The following is a 25,630-nucleotide window of genomic DNA, read 5'->3' as shown; positions in this document are numbered from 1 at the left end:
AGAGAGGTCACACACAGTGATATATAGAGAGGGGTCACACATAGTGATATAGAGAGGGGTCACACATAGTGATATAGAGAGGTCACACATAGTGATATAGAGAGGTCACACATAGTGATATAGAGGGGTCACACATAGTGATATAGAGAGGGGTCACACATAGTAATATAGAGAGGGGTCACACATAGTGATATAGAGAGGGGTCACACATAGTGATATAGAGAGGGGTCACACACAGTGATAGAGAGAGGTCACACATAGTGATATAGAGAGGGGTCACACATAGTGATATAGAGAGGGGTCACACATAGTGATATAGAGAGGGGTCACACATAGTGATATATAGAGGGGTCACACATAGTGATATAGAGGGGTCACACATAGTGATATAGAGAGAGGTCACACATAGTGATATAGAGGGGTCACACATAGCGATATAGAGAGGGGTCACACATAGTGATATAGAGAGGGGTCACACATAGTGATATAGAGAGGGGTCACACATAGTGATATAGAGAGGTCACACATAGTGATATAGAGAGAGGTCACACATAGTGATATAGAGAGGGGTCACACATAGTGATATAGAGAGGGGTCACACATAGTGATATAGAGAGGGGTCACACATAGTGATATAGAGAGGGATCACACATAGTGATATAGAGAGGGGTCACACATAGTGATATAGAGGGGTCACACATAGTGATATAGAGGGGTCACACATAGTGATATAGAGAGGGGTCACACATAGTGATATAGAGAGGGGTCACACATAGTGATATAGAGAGGGGTCACACATAGTGATATAGAGGGGTCACACATAGTGATATAGAGAGGGGTCACACATAGTGATATAGAGAGGTCACACATAGTGATATAGAGAGGTCACACATAGTGATATAGAGAGGGGTCACACATAGTGATATAGAGGGGTCACACATAGTGATATAGAGGGGTCACACATAGTGATATAGAGAGAGGTCACACATAGTGATATAGAGGGGTCACACATAGCGATATAGAGAGGGGTCATACATAGCGATATATAGAGGGGTCACACATAGCGATATAGAGAGGGGTCACACATAGTGATATAGAGAGGGGTCACACATAGTGATATAGAGAGGGGTCACGCATAGTGATATAGAGGGGTCACGCATAGTGATATAGAGGGGTCACGCATAGTGATATAGGGGGGGTCACGCATAGTGATATAGGGGGGGTCACACATAGTGATATAGAGAGGTCACACATAGTGATATAGAGAGGTCACACATAGTGATATAGAGAGGGGTCACACATAGTGATATAGAGGTCACACATAGTGATATAGAGAGGGGTCACACATAGTGATATAGAGGGGTCACACATAGTGATATAGAGAGGGGTCACACATAATGATATAAAGAGGGGTCACACATAGTGATATATAGAGGGATCTCACATAGTGATATAGAGAGGGGTCACACATAGTGATATAGAGGTCACACAGTAATATCGAGGTAACACAGTAATATAGAAGGTCACTGTTGGGGCACGCAATAGCACACACACACACACAAACAGCCTGCTGCAGCCATAGCACACACACACACACACACACACACACACAGAGCCTGCTGCAGCCACAGCACACATACACACAGCCTGCTGCAGCCACAGCACACATACACACAGCCTACTGCAGCCATAGCACACACACACACACACACACACACACAGCTGCAGCCATAGAATACACACAGCCTACTGCAGCCATAGCACACACATACATACACACACACACACACACACACACACAGCTGCAGCCATAGAATACACACAGCCTACTGCAGCCATAGCACACACATACACACACACACACACACACACACACATACACACAGCTGCAGCCATTGAATACTTAAGAAAAACACACAATCTTCTCCCAGAGAGAAAACCCCACACTGAGGACAGAGGTTACAGCTACACTACTTATGTCTTCTCCTCCTCCTCTATATTACACAGGATATCTTCATATTACACTGCTGCTCATATACAGTCATCCAGCATCCAGGAAGAGACCAGCACAGATCTCCCCCCACACAATGGACTCTTCCAGCTCAGAAACAAACTGCCAAATAATGACCGACAACTTTTCCCCGACCACCCTTATGTAATAGAGCCAGTGTCCTATTACTGATATATTCCCCGACCACCCTTATCTGATAGGGCCAGTGTCCTATTACTGATATACTCCCCGACCACCCTTATGTAATAGGGCCAGTGTCCTATTACTGATAAATTCCCCGACCACCCTTATGTAATAGGGCCAGTGTCCTATTACTGATATACTCCCCAACCACCCTTATGTAATAGGGCCAGTGTCCTATTACTGATATATTACCCGACCACCTTTATCTAATAGGGCCAGTGTCCTATTACTGAAATACTCCCCGACCACCCTTATGTAATAGGGCCAGTGTCCTATTACTGAAATACTCCCCGACCACCCTTATGTAATAGGGCCAGTGTCTTATTACTGATATATTCCCCGACCACCCTTATGTAATAGGGCCAGTGTCCTATTACTGATATATTCCCCGACCACCCTTATGTAATAGGGCCAGTGTCCTATTACTGATATATTCCCCGACCACCCTTATGTAATAGGGCCAGTGTCCTATTACTGATATATTCCCCGACCACCCTTATGTAATAGGGCCAGTGTCCTATTACTGATATATTCCCCGACCACCCTTATGTAATAGGGCCAGTGTCCTATTACTGATATATTCCCCGACCACCCTTATGTAATAGGGCCAGTGTCCTACTACTGATATATTCCCCGACCACCCTTATGTAATAGGGCCAGTGTCCTATTACTGATATATTCCCCGACCACCCTTATGTAATAGGGCCAGTGTCCTATTAGAATATTGCTCATAATATATATTCAAGAGCAAAACTTGTAAAATTCATATCAAAATTCAATTGTACATTTTTTAAAGATTTTTTTAAAGCTGGAGTCGGTACTTTTTTTTCCGACTCCGACTCCGACTCCAGCCAAAACTAGCTCCGACTCCGACTCCACAGCTCTGAAAATAAGTCCTGGGGGTATCAGAGTAGTATTTGCCATTGTTAGGACCCAGGAAAGACAACTGGTAAAGGTGAAGCCTGATTTTGCAATCTACAGAAAAAAAGGGAAATTTTGGCAGCACATCTGTGACTCCGTTCACACTGCAGGTTGCACGCTGCTTGTGGCCTAAGTACAGACAAAAAAACTACAACCACAGGTGTAAGGGCTTACCGTATATACTCCTCCCAGCGTACACACGGTAAACACCTACTCTGTAGATATTCAAAATTAAAATATAATTTTTTTTTTTAGAAAAGTGAGGATCTTAGCAAACTATTAGGTTAAACAGAGTGTACCATGTCGCCATGTTAAGGCGTCCCGAGAGACATGGACACTACTCGAGACATGGCCAAATGATCTCTTTTATAGCAGCCTTGGGACATTTGGCTCCTATCTGCCCAGTTGTAGCTTATTCAGCCCAGGAGAGGCCATTGCTAGTGTAAAAATGCTAGAGTAGTGTCCATGTCTCTCGGGACGCCTTAGCGTGGCGACATGGTACACTCTGTTTAACCAAATAGTTTGCTAAGATCCTGACTTTTCTAAAAAAAAAAAATTATATTTTAATTTTGAATATCTACAGAGTAGGTGTTTACCGTGTGTACGCTGGGAGGAGTATATACGGTAAGCCCTTACACCTGTGGGTTGCTGTTGCACCGTTGTTTGTTTTTTGTCTGATTCTGCAATCTAATGATCTGTCATTGTCATCAACCACATAACATCAATCTTATTCCTCTAATAACAGATGGAAATGGCCGGAGGGGAGAAAGATTCAATGAGCGGAAGATCCTACAACTCACCAACAAGATGATTGAGCTGCTGACTGGGGAGGTGAGGGATTCTGGGAGTGATGTCATCATGACATCATTCTTATCTATGGAATAACAGATGGATAGGACTGGAGAGGTGAGGGATTCTGGGAGTGATGTCATCATGACATCATTCTTATCTATGGAATAACAGATGGATAGGACTGGAGAGGTGAGGGATTCTGGGAGTGATGTCATCATGACATCATTCTTATCTATGAAATAACAGATGGATAGGACTGGAGAGGTGAGGGATTCTGGGAGTGATGTCATCATGATATCATCATAGTTGCCAACATTTGAATTTTTTTTTCAGGGACTACATTGACAACAAGTGGTTTGGCTTATTGTGGGTGTGGCCTATAGTGGATGTGGTTTACAGGATGTGGCTTTTCACCAGTGTTTTGGGTTGTTTTCCAGAATTTTCCACTTCCAAATTTACCGTCAGAATAATACAAGAGGACGAGGGGTGTAGTAGTAGTACAGGAATAGATGAGGGGTGGGGTATAGCTAGTAGTCATGGGGCCTCATTGCAAACAACTGCATGGAGCCCCATAAAACCTTGAAAACTTGGTAGCTGGGGCAGACAGGGGGTGACTGGGGCAAACTGGCGGTGACTGGGAGTAGCTGGGGCAGACTGGGGGTGATTGCAGCAGACTTGCGGTGTCCCACAACGAGTGATCCTTGTATGGCACCTGTCGCAAAAGCCTTGTACTCAAAAGTAAGGTGGTGGTGAATATACTTATGAGTTCCGCCACCAGATTTCAGTATTTTATGTATACACACCTCTGATTCTCTGGGGAGTAGGACACACACAGAAAAGACATCCCTGCTGAACGTAGCCAGGGCCTGGCTCTGCCAGGATCCCTGTCCGGGAGAGTCAAGTGTGTTAGTGAGTTGGTCCTAGACACGTGTATGGAGAGCTCAGAGACTTTCACTTCTAAAAGTACAACTACAGATACTATTCAGTGTTATACCCTAAAAGGAGAACAAGTCAGAAATCGCCCCAGCCCACGCCGTGAACCTCTGTAAACAGTGCAGGGCAGTGTCCTAGGACAGAGGAACTTACGCAGATAGAGCAAAGCTACCATAACGAAGGTCTACGAACTATCGCGCAGCGCAGATAAAACCGGAACACCCTTGGACACTTAGCTTCACCCAGGTAACCTAGTATGGGGCTTGTGTCACCTTGATAGGACGGGTCCACCAACACTGCAGGGCAGAAGGTGGCTAGTGAAACACGGGCACAAGTATACTTCTCTCAATTATTCTTCTCTCAAGGTCCAGCAGAGCACACTACTACCCTGGGTTGGGGCTCTCACGAAAAACCCCTCTTCTCTGCTCAACACTAAGCTAAACAAACACCGCTATTCTACCTCAGCACTTAAAGTATCTCCCAGCACAGATCCAGTGGACACCAGTCTGTACCAAAGAAGTTGTCTATCACCAGTGTATACTGTATTGCCACTGTGACAGGAGCCCAAGGGACCCATCACAACCCGGCAGGTCACTGACCACTGGGGAACAGTACAGCCAGCCACAACTAAAAGCAGGTATACCATCACACCTGTGTGCTGAACCAGCACTGGCATCACATCTCCATCACCGGCTGAGCTATACTACCAACCACCATAGAGGTGGCGTCACCGCTACCACCTCAGTGCGTGACCGGTAGTACCACACCACAGACTGGGGGTGACTGGGGCAGACTGGGTGGTGACTGAAGCAGACTGGGGGGTAATCAGAGCTCTGTATACAGTATATACCAGTCACAGCTCTGATCACTATTCTCCTCTCACACCAGTGTATATAGCAGGGGTACTCAACAACTTTTAGTGAAGGTCCACTTACCGGGGTCTATTGTCAGGTGAAGGTCCGAGCTGTATATACAGTAAGTAGGAAATGTGTTTTGTTACTTTTCACAAACGTTCAACTATTTACATACAGAATTGCTGCTTATTAGCGGGAAAACTGGCATTTTCTCTCTCTCACCAGGCCTTTGATATTAGGTACAAAGGGGGTGACTGCCCTGGTAGTATATAGCCCCCCTTGTTGCTCCCCCAGTAGTGTATAGCCCCCCTGTGCGCTCTCCCCCAGTAGTATATAGCCCCTGTGAGCTCCCCCCAGTAGTATATAGCCCCCCTGTGCTCTCCCCCTGTAGTATATAGCCCCTTGTGAGCTCCCCCAGTAGTATATAGCCCCCCTGTGCTCTCCCCCTGTAGTATATAGCCCTCTGTGAGCTCCCCCCAGTAGTATATAGCCCCCCTGTGAGCTCCCCCCAGTAGTATATAGCCCCCCCTGTGCTTTCCCCTGTAGTATATAGCCCCCTGTGAGGTCTTACCAGTAGTATATAACCCCCCCTGTACTATAAAGCCCCCTGTGAGCTCCCCCCAGTAGTATATAGCCCCCATGTGCTCTCCCCCTGTAGTATATAGCCCCCTGTGAGGTCCCCCCAGTAGTATATAGCCCCCCTGTGCTCTCCCCCTTTAGTATATAGCTCCCTTTGAGCTCCCCCCAGTAGTATATAGCCCCTCTGTGTGCTCTCCCCTTATAGATGGCCCCCAGACAAAAAAAAAAACAAACAAACCACAACTCACCTAGCACCTCGTTCCCCGCTGCGCCTTTCTTCTTCTTTTCTCCTGTCGGCCCGGCCCCTGGCTGATACGCGGGGATTCCCCAGCAGAGCGCGCATCAGTGACCTCAGTGTGTGCCGCCGGAGGTCTGTGGTGCGCGCTCTGCTGGGGAGTCCCCGAGACGTCCCCAGAGAGCGCGTATCAGCCGGGGGCCGGACCGACACTGCCCCCAGCCCCACAGGTGTACTGCAACCTAAGGACAGTACGCCTATGGGGCGGGAGGCAGTGCGGTGGGGAGCGGGACCACCTAACCGCCCCGGGACGGACCGGATCCGGGGCGGTTAGGAGGTCTGACCAGGGGTCCGGACAGCTGGCCTCCGTGGTCCGCCAGTTGAGTACCCCTGGTATATAGCTAGACTCCTGCACACACAGCCCTTTGTCATTTTCAAAGCTACTGATGCTGTGTGTGCAGGAAGGCTGTGGTGTAGTATGGGGTGCTGCTCTGTGCTCCCTGCAGGCATCAGGCAGGCATCAGGGCAGTATCGGACACAGGCAGCAATAGGGACCCTTACAACTTCCCACCTATCAGTGAGAGCAGGGGCCGTCGCCATCAGCCTCTGCAGGGCAGCACGTGTATACACAGGAAGCAGCAGGGGGGGGGGCATAGCGGCAGCATGTCCTCATCAGGTAGGTGCAACATCTCCCCCCTTAGTTCTTATGTATATATACCCTAGCTGCTGGTGCTCTGTGCAGCCAGGGTATATATACAGCAGTAGCTGTAATGGCAGATCACTGTGCACAGCGTTCTGCCATTACAGAGGCTAGGCTGAGAGCATGGGCGCCTGTCACATCCATCACTAAGCACAGAGCCCAAAGTGAGCCCTGTGCCTAGTGGTGGCTGTATACAGGTATATACAGGAAGCTGCCCTACATGCCCCCCCCCCCAATCCTCTGTATAGTACTGCTATAATGTCCTGCAGGCTGTAGATCACTATACATCACATACGGAGGGTTGCTGGGATCAGGCACATCTTGTCCTCCCAGTTCAATCAGTTTTTGTAAAAGTGAATAAATTTATGGAGGGGGGGGGGGGACTAAAACATTTTATTTTTTTTTTTTTAATTTTATTCTCCTCACTGCTGCTTTGCAAATTTTGTGCAGTCTCACTTACAGTATACACCAGGGGTGTCAAACTTACATACACAGTGGGCCCAAAATGAAAAACTTGGACAAAGTTGAATTTATAGAAGGGTGCAAGCAGCGTTCCTGGCACTTATAGAGCAGCCTGCAGCGTTCCTGGCACTTATAGAGCAGCATGCAGCGTCTCTGGTACTTATAGAGCAGCATGCAGCGTCTCTGGTACTTATAGAGCAGCATGCAGCGTTCCTGGCACTTATAGAGCAGCAGGCAGCGTTCCTGGCACTTATAGAGCAGCATGCAGCGTCTCTGGCACTTATAAAGCAGCATGCAGCGTTCCTGGCACTTATAGAGCAGCATGCAGCGTTCCTGGCACTTATAGAGCAGCATGCAGCGTTCCTGGCACTTATAGAGCAGCATGCAGCGTCTCTGGTACTTATAGAGCAGCATGCAGCGTCTCTGGTACTTATAGAGCAGCATGCAGCGTCTCTGGTACTTATAGAGCAGCATGCAGCGTCTCTGGTACTTATAGAGCAGCAAGCAGCGTCTCTGGTACTTATAGAGCAGCATGCAGCGTCTCTGGCACTTATAGAGCAGCATGCAGTATCTCTGGTACTTATAGAGCAGCATGCAGCGTTCCTGGCACTTATAGAGCAGCATGCAGCGTCTCTGGCACTTATAGAGCAGCATGCAGCGTCTCTGGCACTTATAGAGCAGCATGCAGTATCTCTGGCACTTATAGAGCAGCATGCAGCGTCTCTGGTACTTATAGAGCAGCATGCAGCGTCTCTGGTACTTATAGAGCAGCATGCAGCGTTCCTGGCACTTATAGAGCAGCATGCAGCGTTCCTGGCACTTATAGAGCAGCATGCAGCGTCCCTGGCACTTATAGAGCAGCATGCAGCGTTCCTGGCACTTATAGAGCAGCATGCAGCGTTCCTGGCACTTATAGAGCAGCATGCAGCGTCTCTGGTACTTATAGAGCAGCATGCAGCGTCTCTGGTACTTATAGAGCAGCATGCAGCGTCTCTGGTACTTATAGAGCAGCATGCAGCGTCTCTGGTACTTATAGAGCAGCATGCAGCGTCTCTGGTACTTATAGAGCAGCAAGCAGCGTCTCTGGTACTTATAGAGCAGCATGCAGCGTCTCTGGCACTTATAGAGCAGCATGCAGCGTCTCTGGCACTTATAGAGCAGCATGCAGTGTCTCTGGCACTTATAGAGCAGCATGCAGCGTCTCTGGTACTTATAGAGCAGCATGCAGCGTCTCTGGTACTTATAGAGCAGCATGCAGCGTTCCTGGCACTTATAGAGCAGCATGCAGCGTTCCTGGCACTTATAGAGCAGCATGCAGCGTCCCTGGCACTTATAGAGCAGCATGCAGCGTCTCTGGTACTTATAGAGCAGCATGCAGCGTTCCTGGCACTTATAGAGCAGCATGCAGCGTCTCTGGTACTTATAGAGCAGCATGCAGCGTCTCTGGTACTTATAGAGCAGCATGCAGCGTCTCTGGTACTTATAGAGCAGCATGCAGCGTCTCTGGCACTTATAGAGCAGCATGCAGCGTCTCTGGCACTTATAGAGCAGCATGCAGCGTCTCTGGTACTTATAGAGCAGCATGCAGCGTCTCTGGTACTTATAGAGCAGCATGCACTGTCTCTGGTACTTATAGAGCAGCATGCAGCGTCTCTGGTACTTATAGAGCAGCAAGCAGCGTCTCTGGTACTTATAGAGCAGCATGCAGCGTCTCTGGCACTTATAGAGCAGCATGCAGCGTCTCTGGCACTTATAGAGCAGCATGCAGCGTCTCTGGCACTTATAGAGCAGCTTGCAGCGTCTCTGGTACTTATAGAGCAGCATGCAGCGTCTCTGGTACTTATAGAGCAGCATGCAGTGTCTCTGGCACTTATAGAGCAGCAGGCAGCGTCTCTGGCACTTATAAAGCAGCATGCAGCGTTCCTGGCACTTATAGAGCAGCATGCAGCGTCCCTGGCACTTATAGAGCAGCATGCAGCGTCTCTGGCACTTATAGAGCAGCATGCAGCGTCTCTGGCACTTATAGAGCAGCTTGCAGCGTCTCTGGTACTTATAGAGCAGCATGCAGCGTCTCTGGTACTTATAGAGCAGCATGCAGTGTCTCTGGCACTTATAGAGCAGCAGGCAGCGTCTCTGGCACTTATAAAGCAGCATGCAGCGTTCCTGGCACTTATAGAGCAGCATGCAGCGTCCCTGGCACTTATAGAGCAGCATGCAGCGTCTCTGGCACTTATAGAGCAGCATGCAGCGTCTCTGGCACTTATAAAGCAGCATGCAGCGTTCCTGGCACTTATAGAGCAGCATGCAGCGTCCCTGGCACTTATAGAGCAGCATGCAGCGTCTCTGGTACTTATAGAGCAGCATGCACTGTCTCTGGTACTTATAGAGCAGCATGCAGCGTCTCTGGTACTTATAGAGCAGCATGCAGCGTCTCTGGTACTTAAAGAGCAGCAAGCAGCGTCTCTGGTACTTATAGAGCAGCATGCAGCGTTCCTGGCACTTATAGAGCAGCATGCAGCGTCCCTGGCACTTATAGAGCAGCATGCAGCGTTCCTGGCACTTATAGAGCAGCTTGCAGCGTCTCTGGCACTTATAGAGCAGCATGCAGCGTCTCTGGCACTTATAGAGCAGCATGCAGCGTCTCTGGCACTTATAGAGCAGCATGCAGCGTCTCTGGCACTTATAGAGCAGCATGCAGCGTTCCTGGCACTTATAGAGCAGCATGCAGCGTCCCTGGCACTTATAGAGCAGCATGCAGCGTCCCTGGCACTTATAGAGCAGCATGCAGCGTTCCTGGCACTTATAGAGCAGCATGCAGCGTCTCTGGTACTTATAGAGCAGCATGCAGCGTCTCTGGCACTTATAGAGCAGCATGCAGCGTTCCTGGCACTTATAGAGCAGCCTGCAGCGTTCCTGGCACTTATAGAGCAGCATGCAGCGTCCCTGGCACTTATAGAGCAGCATGCAGCGTCCCTGGCACTGTCAGAGCGGTGGGCGTCACACAGCTCTTTTCACTTTGATAAATTATATAGGAAATCCCCACAATAGTGTCCCATATATTCAGAGGGTGTAGTATGTAGCAGCATTGTACAGTATTTAGGAGGTATAGTGTATGGCTGCATTATATTCACTGGGTGCAGTATATGGCAGCATTATATTTAAGAGGTAGAGTGTTTGTGCTGTGTTGGTGACAGTACTGATCTGACATGAGGTGAGAATAAAGTTGTTGAGGCTGCTGACTGCGATGGGGAGAACCCACTGGGAGTAGTAGTAGTCAGCGGTGGTCTGTAATGCCTGGGTAGCCAGTTGTCAGATGTTAGGTCACGGTATAGGCACGAGGGGAGCTGACTAACCGACAGGGACCTGACCACACGGGGCCCCACCAATTCTTCGTTGTCCCTACTCAAGGCACCAATAACTAGACCAATGCCAGGGTTCAGAAACGTTATTATAACGGTGGTAGTCAATAGCAACAGGCAAACTTGACTATAACGAAGAAATGGGTGACGCTGCAGTAGGCTGTGGTGATAGCGTTACTTTATGCAAGAAGAAACTGACTGATGGGAGTAGTAGTCCCGGAGAATGATACTGGGTAGGGATGGTCTGAACCCCCCGAGGTTCGGGGTCGGCTGAACCTGAACGCTCGGCATCGGATTCCCGCTTTCTGCCCGCTCCGTGCAGAGGGCGGATACAGCAGGAGGACCGCCTGGAAAACTGGGATACAGCCTATAGCTATGGCTGTATCCCAGTTTTCCAGGCGTTCCTCCCGCTGGATCCGCCCGCTGCACGGAGTGGGCGGACAGCGGTAATCGTTACGGAGGGTTCGGGTTCGTCCGAACCAGGTTCGGACCATCCCTAATACTGGGCGGACTAGACTAAACTGAATACTTGCTGTTGATGAGGATAGATGATGAGAGGAGTAGTGACTGAAGAACGGAACCCAGATCTTTGCTGAAGATGAGAATCTTGGAGAATCTTGAAAATGAGGAGGGTCCCGACTGGACCGGAGTACTTCTGGACAGCACTGGAGCGAGTACCGCAGGGTTGTGGCCTTGTACCACAGGAGTAGCAGAGCACACGTCCTTCTCCCCTGAAGGTGGAGAGAAGACCCCTGAGGAGCAGCAGAGAAACACAGCCTTCCCTCTTGAAGGTAGAGGGAGGACTACACGACCTTCTCCCTTGAGGGTAGAGAGAAGACTACTGAGGTAGACAGGAAGTGACCAATCTAACCCCAGCCAAAGCTCGACGGCTATTGGGGTTGCTATGGCAGCCGGGGAAAGTCACGTGACACCAGGCCCATTGCATTATCACACCATTGAACATCAGGTAAATGAACAGACACAGCAGAATAGATGAAATAACAGACTTGAATACTGAGGGGGATGACATAACATAACCAGTTTGCAGTGGCATTATCTTTCCAGAACAGGAATAATTAGAAGACATACAAATAAGAGCAAATACTCTGTTCTGGGACACTGCACTGACTATTGCTCCATGTCATCAATAGGAATCAGATCCACACACAATACTCAGCAGGTGTCGTATCGGGGTCTTCAGTCCTGTCTGCAGTTACGGCTCCCAATATAGAGGAGTGTGTTTGTTCACTGATTGAGTTGGGGGGGGCGGGGGGGGGGGGGGGGGGGGGAGGGGCGCCAACCTGAATCTTTGCCCCGGGTGCTGGAAAGGCTAGCTACGCCTCTGCGTGGAATAACAGATGGATAGGACTGGAGAGGTGAGGGATTCTGGGAGTGATGTCATCATGACATCATTCTTATCTATGGAATAACAGATGGATAGGACTGGGGAGGTGAGGGATTCTGGGAGTGATGTCATCATGACATCATTCTTATCTATGGAATAACAGATGGATAGGACTGGGGAGGTGAGGGATTCTGGGAGTGATGTCATCATGACATCATTCTTATCTATGGAATAACAGATGGATAGGACTGGAGAGGTGAGGGATTCTGGGAGTGATGTCATCATGACATCATTCTTATCTATGGAATAACAGATGGATAGGACTGGAGAGGGATTCTGGGAGTGATGTCATCATGACATCATTCTTATCTATGGAATAACAGATGGATAGGACTGGAGAGGGGAGGGATTCTGGGAGTGATGTCATCATGACATCATTCTTATCTATGGAATAACAGATGGATAGGACTGGAGAGGTGAGGGATTCTGGGAGTGATGTCATCATGACATCATTCTTATCTATGGAATAACAGATGGATAGGACTGGAGAGGTGAGGGATTCTGGGAGTGATTTCATCATGACATCATTCTTATCTATGGAACAAGAGATGGATAGGACTGGAGAGGTGAGGGATTCTGGGAGTGATGTCATCATGACATCATTCTTATCTATGGAATAAGAGATGGATAGGACTGGTGAGGTGAGGGATTCTGGGAGTGATGTCATCATGACATCATTCTTATCTATGGAATAACAGATGGATAGGACTGGAGAGGTGAGGGATTCTGGGAGTGATGTCATCATGACATCATTCTTATCTATGGAATAACAGATGGATAGGACTGGGGAGGTGAGGGATTCTGGGAGTGATGTCATCATGACATCATTCTTATCTATGGAATAACAGATGGATAGGACTGGAGAGGTGAGGGATTCTGGGAGTGATGTCATCATGACATCATTCTTATCTATGGAATAACAGATGGATAGGACTGGGGAGGTGAGGGATTCTGGGAGTGATGTCATCATGACATCATTCTTATCTATGGAATAACAGATGGATAGGACTGGAGAGGTGAGGGATTCTGGGAATGGATGGAGTGATAGTAATGTGTCTCTCCATACACAGGATTACACAGTAGTGAAGAAGTCCTCTAGTGGGCGCTGTGGGGCCCCTGGGTGTGAAGGATGGGGAAGAACCCTGAGCCCAATCCCGGGGCCCCTGATACATGAGGAAATGGAGGAAGAGAAGATCCTAGAAGTCACCAACAAGATGGTGGAGCTGCTGAGTGGAGAGGTGAGACTGTGGCTGCTGGGAATGCTGGGACATTATACAGTAACACCACTGGAGGGGTGGGGGGGATGACTGTGTGATCATTGTGTGTGTCAGGTTCCTATAAGGTGTCAGGACGTGGCGGTCTATTTCTCCATGGAGGAGTGGGAGTATGTAGAAGGACACAAGGATCAGTACAAGGATGTGATGCCGGAGGATCAGCAGCCCCTCCCATCAGCAGGTAATAGACAGCACTATATACACACCTCCTCTCTGTATTATGTTCTGGGGTACAGTATGTTGCAGTATTATACACAGAGGGTACAGTATATGGCAGTATTATACAAAGAGGGTACAGTATCTGGCGGTATTTGCCTTGCTGGGGAACGCCCCCTGGGCACTGGAACCTCAGTAGTAACAGGCTTATATCTCAGCACTGGAAGCGACTATAGAAATCAGCCTGAGATGATCGGCTTTGGAGCGATCTCTGATGATTATCGTCTGGTGTCGGCTGCAGATAGTAACCAGCACCCACCGGGCACGGTGCAGGATCGGCTCCTGAACACCATAGATTTACATTGGAGCCTGTACCATGCAGAGATACACAGATTGCAGCAGGGAGAGAAGCACAAAGCCAGGCGCTTCTCTCTGATATATCTAGAGACTGGGGGGTCAGGCCCAGACCAGTCCGGACTTATACCATCTGTAAGGCTAGGTTCACACTGCGTTTTCAGCATATGTTTAACGGCTCCGTTTTTTTTTAACGGACAAAAAAGTTGTGTCAGCAACGTTTTTTTGTTCGGCAAAAAAAAACGGATCTGTTTTGATCCCTTTTTTTTATAATGGAAGTCAATGGAAAAACGGATCAAAACGGAAGCATACAAATGCATCCGTTTTTTGCAATCCGTTTTTCATTTGTTTTTTGCAATAAACGGATAAAAAAAACGGATTGCAAAAACGCAGTGTGAACCTAGCTTTACATGTCATACATTCTTATAATGTCCGGGACACTGTAATGTTATATTACACCAAAATAATAATAATAAGATGTGATTCTTCTTGACAGATGAGTGTCCCCGGAGATCAGAGGGACATCAAATATCTCCAGATATTACAGCAGATGGTCGGATCACACAAGATACATATGAAGAACAGTCCATTGTTACACATAAGAGAACTCGTACAGGGGAGAAGAAATTTTCATGTTCAGAATGTGAGAAATGTTTTAACCGCAAAGCAAAGCTTGTTATACATATGAGAACTCATACAGGGGAGAAGCCATTTTCATGTTCAGAATGTGAGAAATGTTTTAAAAGCAAATCAACGCTCATTGAACATATAAGAACTCATACAGGGGAGAAGCCATTTCTGTGTTCAGAATGTGAGAAATGTTTTAAAAGCAAATCAGAGCTTGTTAAACATATGAAAACTCACACAGAGGAAAAGCCATTTTCATGTTCAGAGTGTGAGAAATGTTTTAAAAGAAAACCAGAGCTTGTTAAACATATGAAAACTCACACAGGGGAAAAGCCATTTTCATGTTCAGAATGTGAGAAATGTTTTAAATGCAAATCAAATCTTGTTGAACATATGAGGATTCACACAGGGGAAATGCCATTTTCATGTTCAGAGTGTGAGAAATCTTTTAAACGCAATTCACAGTTTGTTGACCATATGAGAACTCATAAAAGGGAGGAGCCATTTTCATGTTCTGAATGTGAAAAATGTTTTAAATGCAAATCAGAGCTTGTTGAACATATGAAAACTCATACAGGGGAGAAGACATTTTCATGTTCAGAATGTCAGAAATGTTTTCAAGTCAAATCAAACCTTGTTATACATTTGAGAATTCACACAGGGGAGAAGCCATTTTCATGTTCAGAATGTGAGAAATGTTTTAAAAGCAAAATAGAGCTTGTGAGACATATGAGGACTCATACAGGGGAAAAGCCATTTTCATGTTCAGAGTGTGAGAAATCTTTTCAATGCAAATCAAAGCTTGTTGAACATACGAGGACTCACACAGGGGAAAGGCCATTTTCATGTTCAGAGTGTGAGAAATGTTTTAAAAGCAAATCAGAGCTTGTTCAACATTTAAGGATTCACATAGGGGAAAGGCCGTTTTCATGTTCAGAGTGTGAGAAATGTTTTAAACGCAAATCAGACCTTTTTGATCATATGAAAACTCATACAGGGGTGAAGCCATTTTCATGTTCAGAATGTGAGAAATGTTTTAAAACCAAATCAAAGCTTGTTAGACATATGAGAACTCACACAGGGGATAAGCCATTTTCATGTTCAGAATGTCAGAAATGTTTTAAAACCAAATCAGTGCTTGTTATACATATGAGATCTCACACAGGGGAGAAGCCATTTTCATGTTCAGAGTGTGAGAAATGTTTTAAATGCAAATCAAGGCTTGTTATACATATAATGACTCACACAGGGGAAAAGCCATTTTCATGTTCAGAGTGTGAGAAATGTTTTAAAAGAAAATCAGAGCTTGTTATACATATGAGAACTCACACAGGGGAAAAGCCATTTTCATGTTCAGAGTGTGAGAAATGTTTTAAACACAAATCAGACCTTTTTGAACATAGGAGAACACATACAGGGGAGAAGCCATTTTCATGTTCAGAATGTAAGAAATGTTTTAAAACCAAATCAGAGCTTGTTATTCATATCAGAACACATACAGGTGAGAAGCCATTTTCATGTTCAGAATGTGAGAAATGTTTTAAAACCAAATCAGAGCTTTTTATACATATGAAAACTCATACAGGGGAGAAGCCATTTTCATGTTCAGAGTGTGAGAAATGTTTTAAAACCAAATCAGAGCTTGTTATACATATGAGAACTCACACAGGGGAAAAGCCGTTTTCATGTTCAGAGTGTGACACATGTTTTAAATGCAAATCAGAGCTTGTTAGACATATGAGAATTCACAGAGGGGAAAAGCCGTTTTCATGTTCAGAGTGTGAGAAATGTTTTAAAAGCAAATCAAACCTTGTTATACATATGAGAACTCACACAGGGGAAAAGCCATTTTCATGTTCAGAGTGTGAGAAATGTTTTTATCAGAAATCAGACCTTGTTTTCCATCAGAGATATCACACAGGAGAGAAGCCATTCTCATGTCTAGAATGTGGGAAAAAATTTATTAAGAAATCATGTCTTGTCAGCCATCAAAGAACTCACACAGGAGAGAAGCCATTTTCTTGTTCAGAATGTGGGAAATGTTTTTCTCGGAAATCAATCCTTACACGACATGAAAGAACTCACACAGGCTAGAAGCCTTATTCATGTTCAGAATGTGGAAATTTTTTTTACTGTGAAATAGTTTTTTCATAAACATGAGAAAAGTCACACAGAGGTGCGGAGTTGAGAGTCCATTTTGTCTGTGTTCCTCCTTTTATACTTTCTCCATGGAATGTGTACATGCTTGGTGTAATGTTCTGCAGATAGCTGCGGGGGAGGAGGCCCCCGCTCTGTCACCATGTGTTATGGAGCTTGTTCTTTTATACTTATGTTACTGAAATAGCTTAGCTGCAAGTTCTGGGAGTTTTGCCGATAGATAACGGCCAGGACGGCTAGAGACGGACACCACCACTGCTCCAGGTCTTGGGATATGTAACACATCTGGTTCCGCTCCTGACTTGTAACCTTCATGATAAGATATAAAAGAAGGGACGTTCCTATAATAAACAGAAGCAGCTTGAGCACGGACTTGGCCTCATGTGTCTGGTTGATACTCGCGCACAGACTGCAGCTGTCACCCAACTTTTACAATCAGACAGCCCCCAGGTACAGCTGAGAGACTTTCATTTAAGGTCTCACCCTAACAGTATCTGGAGCCTGAACGTGGGACGTGGCCTCTACACCTCAACCCAATGCTGCCCCCCTGGAGCACGAAGGCGACCCGAGAAGGAACGCACAGACCTCGTGTGATAACAGCGCTGGCACGGTAGCTTCAGCTTCTTACACTGCTCGGTGCCTTCCGCTTGGGTTTCCTCTGGGTCTGGTGAGGCGCATGTTATAGACTGAGTAAGAGCGCATGCCACGCCATTTGTTTAGGAAGAACCCTGCAATATAATTATACCTGGGCCAGCTGATAGTATGAGGGACTCCTTCTCCTACCGGGAGAACTCTGCACCGCCCTTATAGTATTTGTTATTCTGTTCTCCATCTGGATCTGTTATAGAGTATTACAGAACCAGGAGGGGGGCAGGGGTGTCTGGAGTATCCTTGATCCCTAGAGGAAGGTCCTAACAGCACTGACCCCCGGAGTGGTAGAGGACGCTAGAGAACTACTAGGACGGGAGGAGAAATAGAGAAGCCGGGAGGAGATGGGTAAGGTGCAGAGGAGACGGGGGAGGGAAGTAAGGAAGTCATTAGGATGGACCTCCAAACAGATGGGATGTCAGCGTGTAGGAGAGGATAAGGTTACAGGGTGTAGAAAGATGTTGGAAACTCTGGGAATGTCAGGAGAAGATGCCCCCAACCCCCAAACCTGGGATCGGGTTATAGAGGACAATGGATGGGATAGCATGGCCTCAGCCTGGGAACATGTAGCCAAACAGATGGAGAGAGAAGGTGATTGGGAATATAACCCTGAAGATGGAAGCATGTAGTGAATTGAAATAGGGGATTGGTGCAAAGAGAGACAGAGCAATAGGTCTGCCCCCTCCCCGATGTTGTATAATAAGATAAAGAGACAGTAGAGAATTTTGGAGGGAGGATGTGTGTGGTGCGCGCTCGACCGGTCACTTGCTAGATGGTGCTGTGTGACGCTACTACTGTGGTGGTTGGTCGGTGGAGTATAGCTCAGCCAGGTGGTAGGTTGTCGTGACGCCAGTGCAGAATCAGCACACAGATATCAAGCACACCTGCTGTTATTTTTTTGTGGCTGGCTATACCCTTCCCTGATGGTCGCTGACGCCACCCATAGAATAGAGAGATGACCCAAGGACGGTGTAGCTGGTGTGTAGGTGCTGGTGCAATATCCACTGAGTCCCAGTAGTATAAATAAACTTTGAAGGTTATAATTAAATAGCATATATAAGTATACACTACTATAGATACGGCGCTGAATATTGGCGGGTTGTAGTACGCTGCTATCGATGTAGAGTGAAGACAGACCCATAACTGTTCACAATAGGTATAAACATATATAAAAAGTGTTCATCAAGCGCCCCTACTCCAACTCTGGTATATTCAAGTAAAGTCGTAAGGTCACTTACTCAGTGCAGATGTATGCAGGTTCTCTTTATCCGTAAGGGTGTAGTAATCAGCTCTGTATTCCGCTGGGAGTGCGCCCCGGACGGTGGTGCGATTACTACCAGCTTTAGCGTTCCGTGTATGTGAGAATGTGACGTCACACTGGTTCACTACGGAGTCTCTCGGGGACCATCCAACGTTTCAGCGTATCGTACGCCTTCATCAGGGATAACGGCCCCCCTCATCTTCCTCCTTTTAACAGATGTCCTCGGAACGCCTCCAGTCAGCTGACTAATCATCCTCCCGGGTTACACCTGCATTAGGCTTTCACTGTGGTAAGGGCACAGCGATGGGCACGAAATTTGCACCAAGTTATTCAAACCTGTATGTAGGACAGTGGGGAAGCCAGAAAATATACCCAAATGGTGCTCTCATGGCCGACCTACTCGTCTGGTAACGTTTTATAGACGATATTGTATTCATTTGGAAAGGAGATGAAGAAAGTTTGAAGGCGTTTTTAACTGAAATTAATAAAAATGAATTTTATTTGAATTTTAACCCTTAGACGACCCTGGACGTAGGGTTACGTCATGGAAGTCTGTCCCCAGATGACCCATGACGTAACCTTACGTCCTGGGTGTTTCTCCCGCTATGAAGCGTGCTCCGGAGCGGAGCGCGCTTCATAGCAGGTGGGGGCCGGCTGCAATCAGCAGCTGGGACCTCACCGGCAATGACACGCTGCAGCGATCGCGCTGCCGCGTGTCATTAGCCCCTTAAACGCCGCGATCACGGCGCGACCGCGACGTTTAAGTGTAAGTGACAGGGGGAGTCCCCTGTCACTTACCGATCGGGACCCCCGCAGTGTGACTGCGGGGGTCCCGATCGTTGAAACGGACTGCCGGAGGTCTCTCACCTGCCTCCGTGCGGTCCGATCGGCGATCTGCTACACTGAGCCTGCACAGGTAGGCTCAATGAGCAGATCGCCGATAACACTGATCAATGCTATGCCTATGGCATAGCAGTGATCAGTGTAGAAATCTAAGTATTGTATGTACAAGTCCCCCAAAGGGACTTCAAAAGTGTAAAAAAAAAAAAAGTTCAAAACACTAACACACTACCCCAAAGCCCCTCCCCCAATAAAAGTCTAAATCACCCCCCTTTCCCATTATATAAATAAAACATATAAAAATGAATAAATAGATAAACATATAATATACCGTAGCGTGCGGAATTGTCCGATCTATTAAAATATAACAAGCGTCATTGTGACCGGTAAACGGCGTACACGAAAAGAGGGGAAAAAGTGCGCAGATTACCGATTTTATGTTACATTATATATTAAAAAAAATCAATAAAAAGTGATCAAAACGTCCGATCTTCACAAATATGGTATTAATAAAAACTAGAGATCATGGCGGAAAAAATGACACCACATACAGCCCCGTAGGTGAAAAAATAAAACCGTTATAAGCGTCACAATAAGCCCATTTTATTAATATTTAATTGGCAAAAAAAAGGATTTCATAAAAAAAATACATATATAACATTAGAGAATCTGTGTAACCTGCATATGGTTGTGTTCGGACTGACCTATAGAATAATAGTATCATGTCGCTGTTACCATATAGTGCATTACGTAGACACAGGAACCCCCCAAACATTACCATATTGCATTCTTTTTTACGATTTCACCTATTTATATCTTCATAAATAATATATTTGGGATTCCGTCATACATGTTATGGTAAAATGAATGACGCCATTACACAGTACAACTATTCCTGTAACAAATAAGCCCTTACATGGCCCTGTAGATAGAAAACTGAGAGTGCTGGAGCTCTTAGAAGGGGAGGAGGGAAAAACGGAAACACTAAGATCAAAATTTGCGCGGTCCACTGGGTCATTTTGGGCCTGGTCCTCAAAGGGTTAATGCTTATTTTAGCAAGGATGAAATAAACTTTTTAGATTTAATTATTTATATAAAAGATGATTGTTTACAGAGCAAAACATTTTCCAAACCAACTGACAGTAACAGCTATATAGATAGAAAAAGTTGCCACTTACCCCTATGGCTAACCAACATCCCTAAGGGACAATTCACAAGACTGAGAAGGAATTGTACCAAAATAGAGAAATACGAGAAAGAGGCAGTAAGATAGCAAAATAAACTATCAGCCAAGGGGTACAATAGAGAACATATGGAAGCCACATGCAAGGAAATAGGTGAAATAGACAGAAGAACACTACTACAAGATAAAGAAAATTTACCTATGGACACAATGGTCGATACCATAAAAATACCGCTTGTAATAACATATAACGCGTCATGTACTCAAAAAAATAGTAAAAAAACATTGGGATATCTTAAGGGGAGATAAAATCGTAGGGGAGAAAATTACCAAACACCCGACCTTTATTTTCAAAAAAGCAAAAAATGTTGGGAACTTAATTGCCCCCACTGTAAAATATGAAGGAAGGAAATATATAAACAATTTGGATAATTATGTTAATACTACCCCAGGTTTCTTTCCTTGGAAAAAATGTAACACATGTCAAAAATGTAAATGACTAAGTCCTAATAAAGAAATACAGAATATGAACACACAATAAGATCACACATTACTTGCAAAGACAACGGCGTTATATATTTCATGAAATGTCCATGTGAAAAAATCTATATAGGACGAACGAAACGGATGCTACAAAAAAGATTACAGGAACACATTGATAATATTGAGAGGAAATTTGAAGGGCACCCACTGTCGAAACACTACGCAGAAAAACATAACGGAAAACTAACAAATACAAAATTCGGAGCTTTGGAAAAAATAAATGGACACTGGAGAGGGGGCAACTACTGTATATCGAACAACTATCGCGAGCAGAAACTAAAATGATATTCAAATTTAATACAATTATTCCCAATGGATTAAATGCGGATATGGAACTTTTTGCATTTCTAAATTAAAAAGACAAAATAAATATGGAGATTAACCGGTATAAACAAGCGATAATACAGGAGATGGAACGCACATTCCACAACTGGAAGTCACTGAAACACTGTAACGAATCTGCAGCTACACTGAAGAAGAAATCCCTTACCACAGTGAAAGCCTAATGCAGGTGTAACCCGGGAGGATGATTAGTCAGCTGACTGGAGGCGTTCCGAGGACATCTGTTAAAAGGAGGAAGATGAGGGGGGCCGTTATCCCTGATCAAGGCGTACGATACGCTGAAACGTTGGATGGTTCCCGAGAGACTCCGTAGTGAACCAGTGTGACGTCACATTCTCACATACACGGAACGCATAAGCTGGTAGTAGTCGCACCACCGTCCGGGGCGCACTCCCAGCGGAATACAGAGCTGATTACTACACCCTTACGGATAAAGAGAACCTGCATACATCTGCACTGAGTAAGTGACCTTACGACTATTCTTGAATATACCAGAGTTGGAGTAGGGGCGCTTGATGAACACTTTTTATATATGTTTATACCTATTGTGAACAGTTATGGGTCTGTCTTCACTCTACATCGATAGCAGCGTACTACAACCCGCCAATATTCAGCGCCGTATCTATAGTAGTGTATACTTATATATGCTATTTAATTATAACCTTCAAAGTTTATTTATACAACTGGGACTCAGTGGATATTGCACCAGCACCTACACACCAGCTACACCGTCCTTGGGTCATCTCTCTATTCTATGGGTGGCGTCACCGACCATCAGGGAAGGGTATAGCCAGCCACAAAAAAATAACAGCAGGTGTGCTTGATATCTGTGTGCTGATTCTGCACTGGCGTAACGACAACCTACCACCTGGCTGAGCTATACTCCACCGACCAACCACCACAGTAGTAGCGTCACACAGCACCATCTAGCAAGTGACCGGTCGAGCGCGCACCACACACATCCTCCCTCCAAAATTCTCTACTGTCTCTTTATCTTATTATACAACATCGGGGAGGGGGCAGACCTATTGCTCTGTCTCTCTTTGCACCAATCCCCTATTTCAATTCACTACATGCTTCCATCTTCAGGGTTATATTCCCAATCACCTTCTCTCTCCATCTGTTGGACTACATGTTCCCAGGCTGAGGCCATGCTCTCTAACCCGATCCCAGGTTTGGGGGTTGGGGGCATCTTCTCCCGACATTCCCAGAGTTTCCAACATCTTTCTACACCCTGTAACCTTATCCTCTCCTACACGCTGACATCCCATCTGTTTGGAGGTCCATCCCAATGACTTCCTTACTTCCCTCCCCCGTCTAATCTGCATCTTACCCATCTCCACCCGGCTCCTCTATTTCTCCTCCCGTCCTAGTAGTTCTCTAGCGTCCTCTACCACTCCGGGGGTCAGTGCTGTTGGGACCTTCCTCTAGGGATCAAGGATACTCCAGACACCCCTGCCCCCCTCCTGGTTCTGTAATACTCTATAACAGATCCAGATGGAGAACAACAGAATAGGAAATACTATAAGGACGGTGCAGAGTTCTCCCGGTAGGAGGAGTCCCTTATACTATCAGCTGGTCCAGGTATAACTATATTGCAGGGTTCTTCCTAAACAAATGGCGTGGCATGCGCTCTTACTCAGTCTATAACATGCGCCTCACCAGACCCAGAGGAAACCCAAGCGGAAGGCACCGAGCAGTGTAAGAAGCTGAAGCTACCGTGCCAGCACTGTTATCACACGAGGTCTGTGCGCTCCTTCTCGGGTCGCCTTCGTGCTCCGGGGGGGCAGCATTGGGTTGAGGTGTATAGGCCACGTCCCACGTTCAGGCTCCAGATACTGTTAGGGCGAGACCTTAAATGAAAGTCTGCAATACAAATAAGAAGGAAGGGTTCTGCGTGAAAATCAAAAGCTATTTGTTAATCAGTAGAAAAAGAAGGTCACTAACAGTTACCATTGACTGTCAGAGGTTGGCCACAAATGAGTCTCCTATACATATATACAATTATCTGAGGATCCAAACCTCAACTGTAGTGGTTGTCCAGGTTCAGGTCTGGTCCAGTCGTGGTCCAGTCTTTGTGTCCGTAGAATATACTCAGACAATCAGTAATACAAAAAATCGGACCCCTGTCGGTCCATGCACAAAACAATATCTTCTGTCGGTCTGTTCAACAGTTCATGTACTGTAATTGTCAAGAGCAGTTCATGCAATGTAATTGTCAAGGACCATATAGGTCATCCAAGATGAAATAGTATTCGTCACTTCAGCCCTACGCGTTTCAGTCAACAGGTTATTGTGACATCATCAGGGGAAAATTAATATGTGACAACAAAGAGGTAGCAATAGGTATTTGTCCAAATTGTGGATAATGTTACAGATGCTGATGCCAGTACTCACAACCTCGGTGGGTGGGGCGGGATTTAGAGAATGCAGCATAGCAGTGGCTATTACTGATCCTATATCAAAATATGCATATTGTGTATTAGGATAACCTTCTATATATATTGGGGTCCTAAAAAGTTCCCAAAATAATACTTACTATTGTCCTTACAGCCCCTTGCTTAGTGAGTCTGTTATATTCAATCCGGTAGTGTACCGGTCTGTGACTAAAGTATCAGGACTAGACAGGTAGACTGGAGGGGAGTCCCCGGCCGGCGCGTACCTAAGTAGGGTCGCGGCGTGCCGGCGCGTGTAACGTCACTATTTGCTAGATTGCACGCCAGATTCAACGGCCGCTCCGTGCACGCCTGCACCGGGGCGGTTGCTGCACTCCTGCGTCATCCAGGGGAGGGGCGAATCTGGTCAGGTGGCACGCTCCGGCAAGAGCCGTCAAACAGCGCACAGGGAAAAGGTGCTGTCCCTTGTGCTGATAATGAAATGAATGGACATTGGTGTGTATATACCTGGTTATACGTATGGGCAGATATCGTAGGAGCAAAAGGTCTTATAGATTGAACTATAGCAATGATAGGATAATAATATGAATTTGGGCAGTAGGTTCCGTGGTTGTGGGGGCAAATTAGGGGTTACTGTTGGCGGGGTGCTAGAGCAACATCAGCTTTGCAGTATTAAAGGACAAGTGCCATGAAAAACTTTTTCCCAGTAATTAAAGCACATTACAAAGTTATATAACTCTGTAATATGCTTCAATCACCTATCTGCCTCCCTTCCCTGTCTTTTCCCCCCTCCACCCCCCATCAGGAAGTGTCCTGACTCACACAGACGTGATTACTGTCGTCACCGTCACCAAGCTCTTCTCTCAGCTCCTTCTCCTGTTACACTAGCCTCCCCCCTCCCCTGCCTTGTCAGGTGACTCAGCTTGCTCAGCTCCCATTGGCTGAACAACTGCAAGCCATCACTTGGACTGGGGAGGGGGGGGCTGCTGTAACAGAACCTAGAGCAGCCCTCCTACTGATGACGGCAGTCATTAGGTCTGTGTGAGTTAGGACAAGGGGAGGGGGGTAAGGGACGGAGGGGGTACGGGATGAGGAGGGGAAGGGTGGGTTATTATGGGTGGGGGGGGGAAAGGGGGGGAAAGGGAGAGAGGAAGGGGGGGGAAAGGAAAAGAAGGGGGGATTATGCACATAGGTCAAATAAAACAGGAAAAGTTGAGATATTCATTAAGTCCTTGCGGGGACACGGTATCTAGTAGGTATGTCCATCTAGTCTCTTTCTGTCCAGATTCCCCCCTCTTTGTGAGATTTTGAGACTTTCTATGGCAGCAAATTTGATACAGTTTATGTCTCCTCCATGTTCCTGTCTGATGTGTTGTGCTATTGATGTGTCTCTGTTGTTCCTAATGTCACCAAGG

The 25,630-nt window shown here is 46.3% G+C and overlaps 1 protein-coding gene across 1 annotated transcript; it reads left to right on the top strand.

The window, feature by feature from the left end:
- The first annotated feature begins 13,381 nt into the window (after positions 1–13,381).
- Positions 13,382–17,379, top strand: LOC138786711 (zinc finger protein 268-like). The gene is made up of 2 exons (XM_069963707.1): positions 13,382–13,889; positions 14,715–17,379. The coding sequence occupies exons 1-2, from the start codon at positions 13,805–13,807 to the stop codon at positions 16,937–16,939; spliced, it is 2,310 nt and encodes a 769-aa protein (XP_069819808.1). The 5' UTR covers positions 13,382–13,804; the 3' UTR covers positions 16,940–17,379.
- The last annotated feature ends 8,251 nt before the right edge of the window (positions 17,380–25,630 follow it).

The sequence above is a fragment of the Dendropsophus ebraccatus genome, chromosome 3 (assembly GCF_027789765.1).
Source record: "Dendropsophus ebraccatus isolate aDenEbr1 chromosome 3, aDenEbr1.pat, whole genome shotgun sequence".
Lineage (NCBI taxonomy): Eukaryota > Metazoa > Chordata > Amphibia > Anura > Hylidae > Dendropsophus > Dendropsophus ebraccatus.
This window is presented reverse-complemented; position numbering and strand designations above follow the sequence as displayed.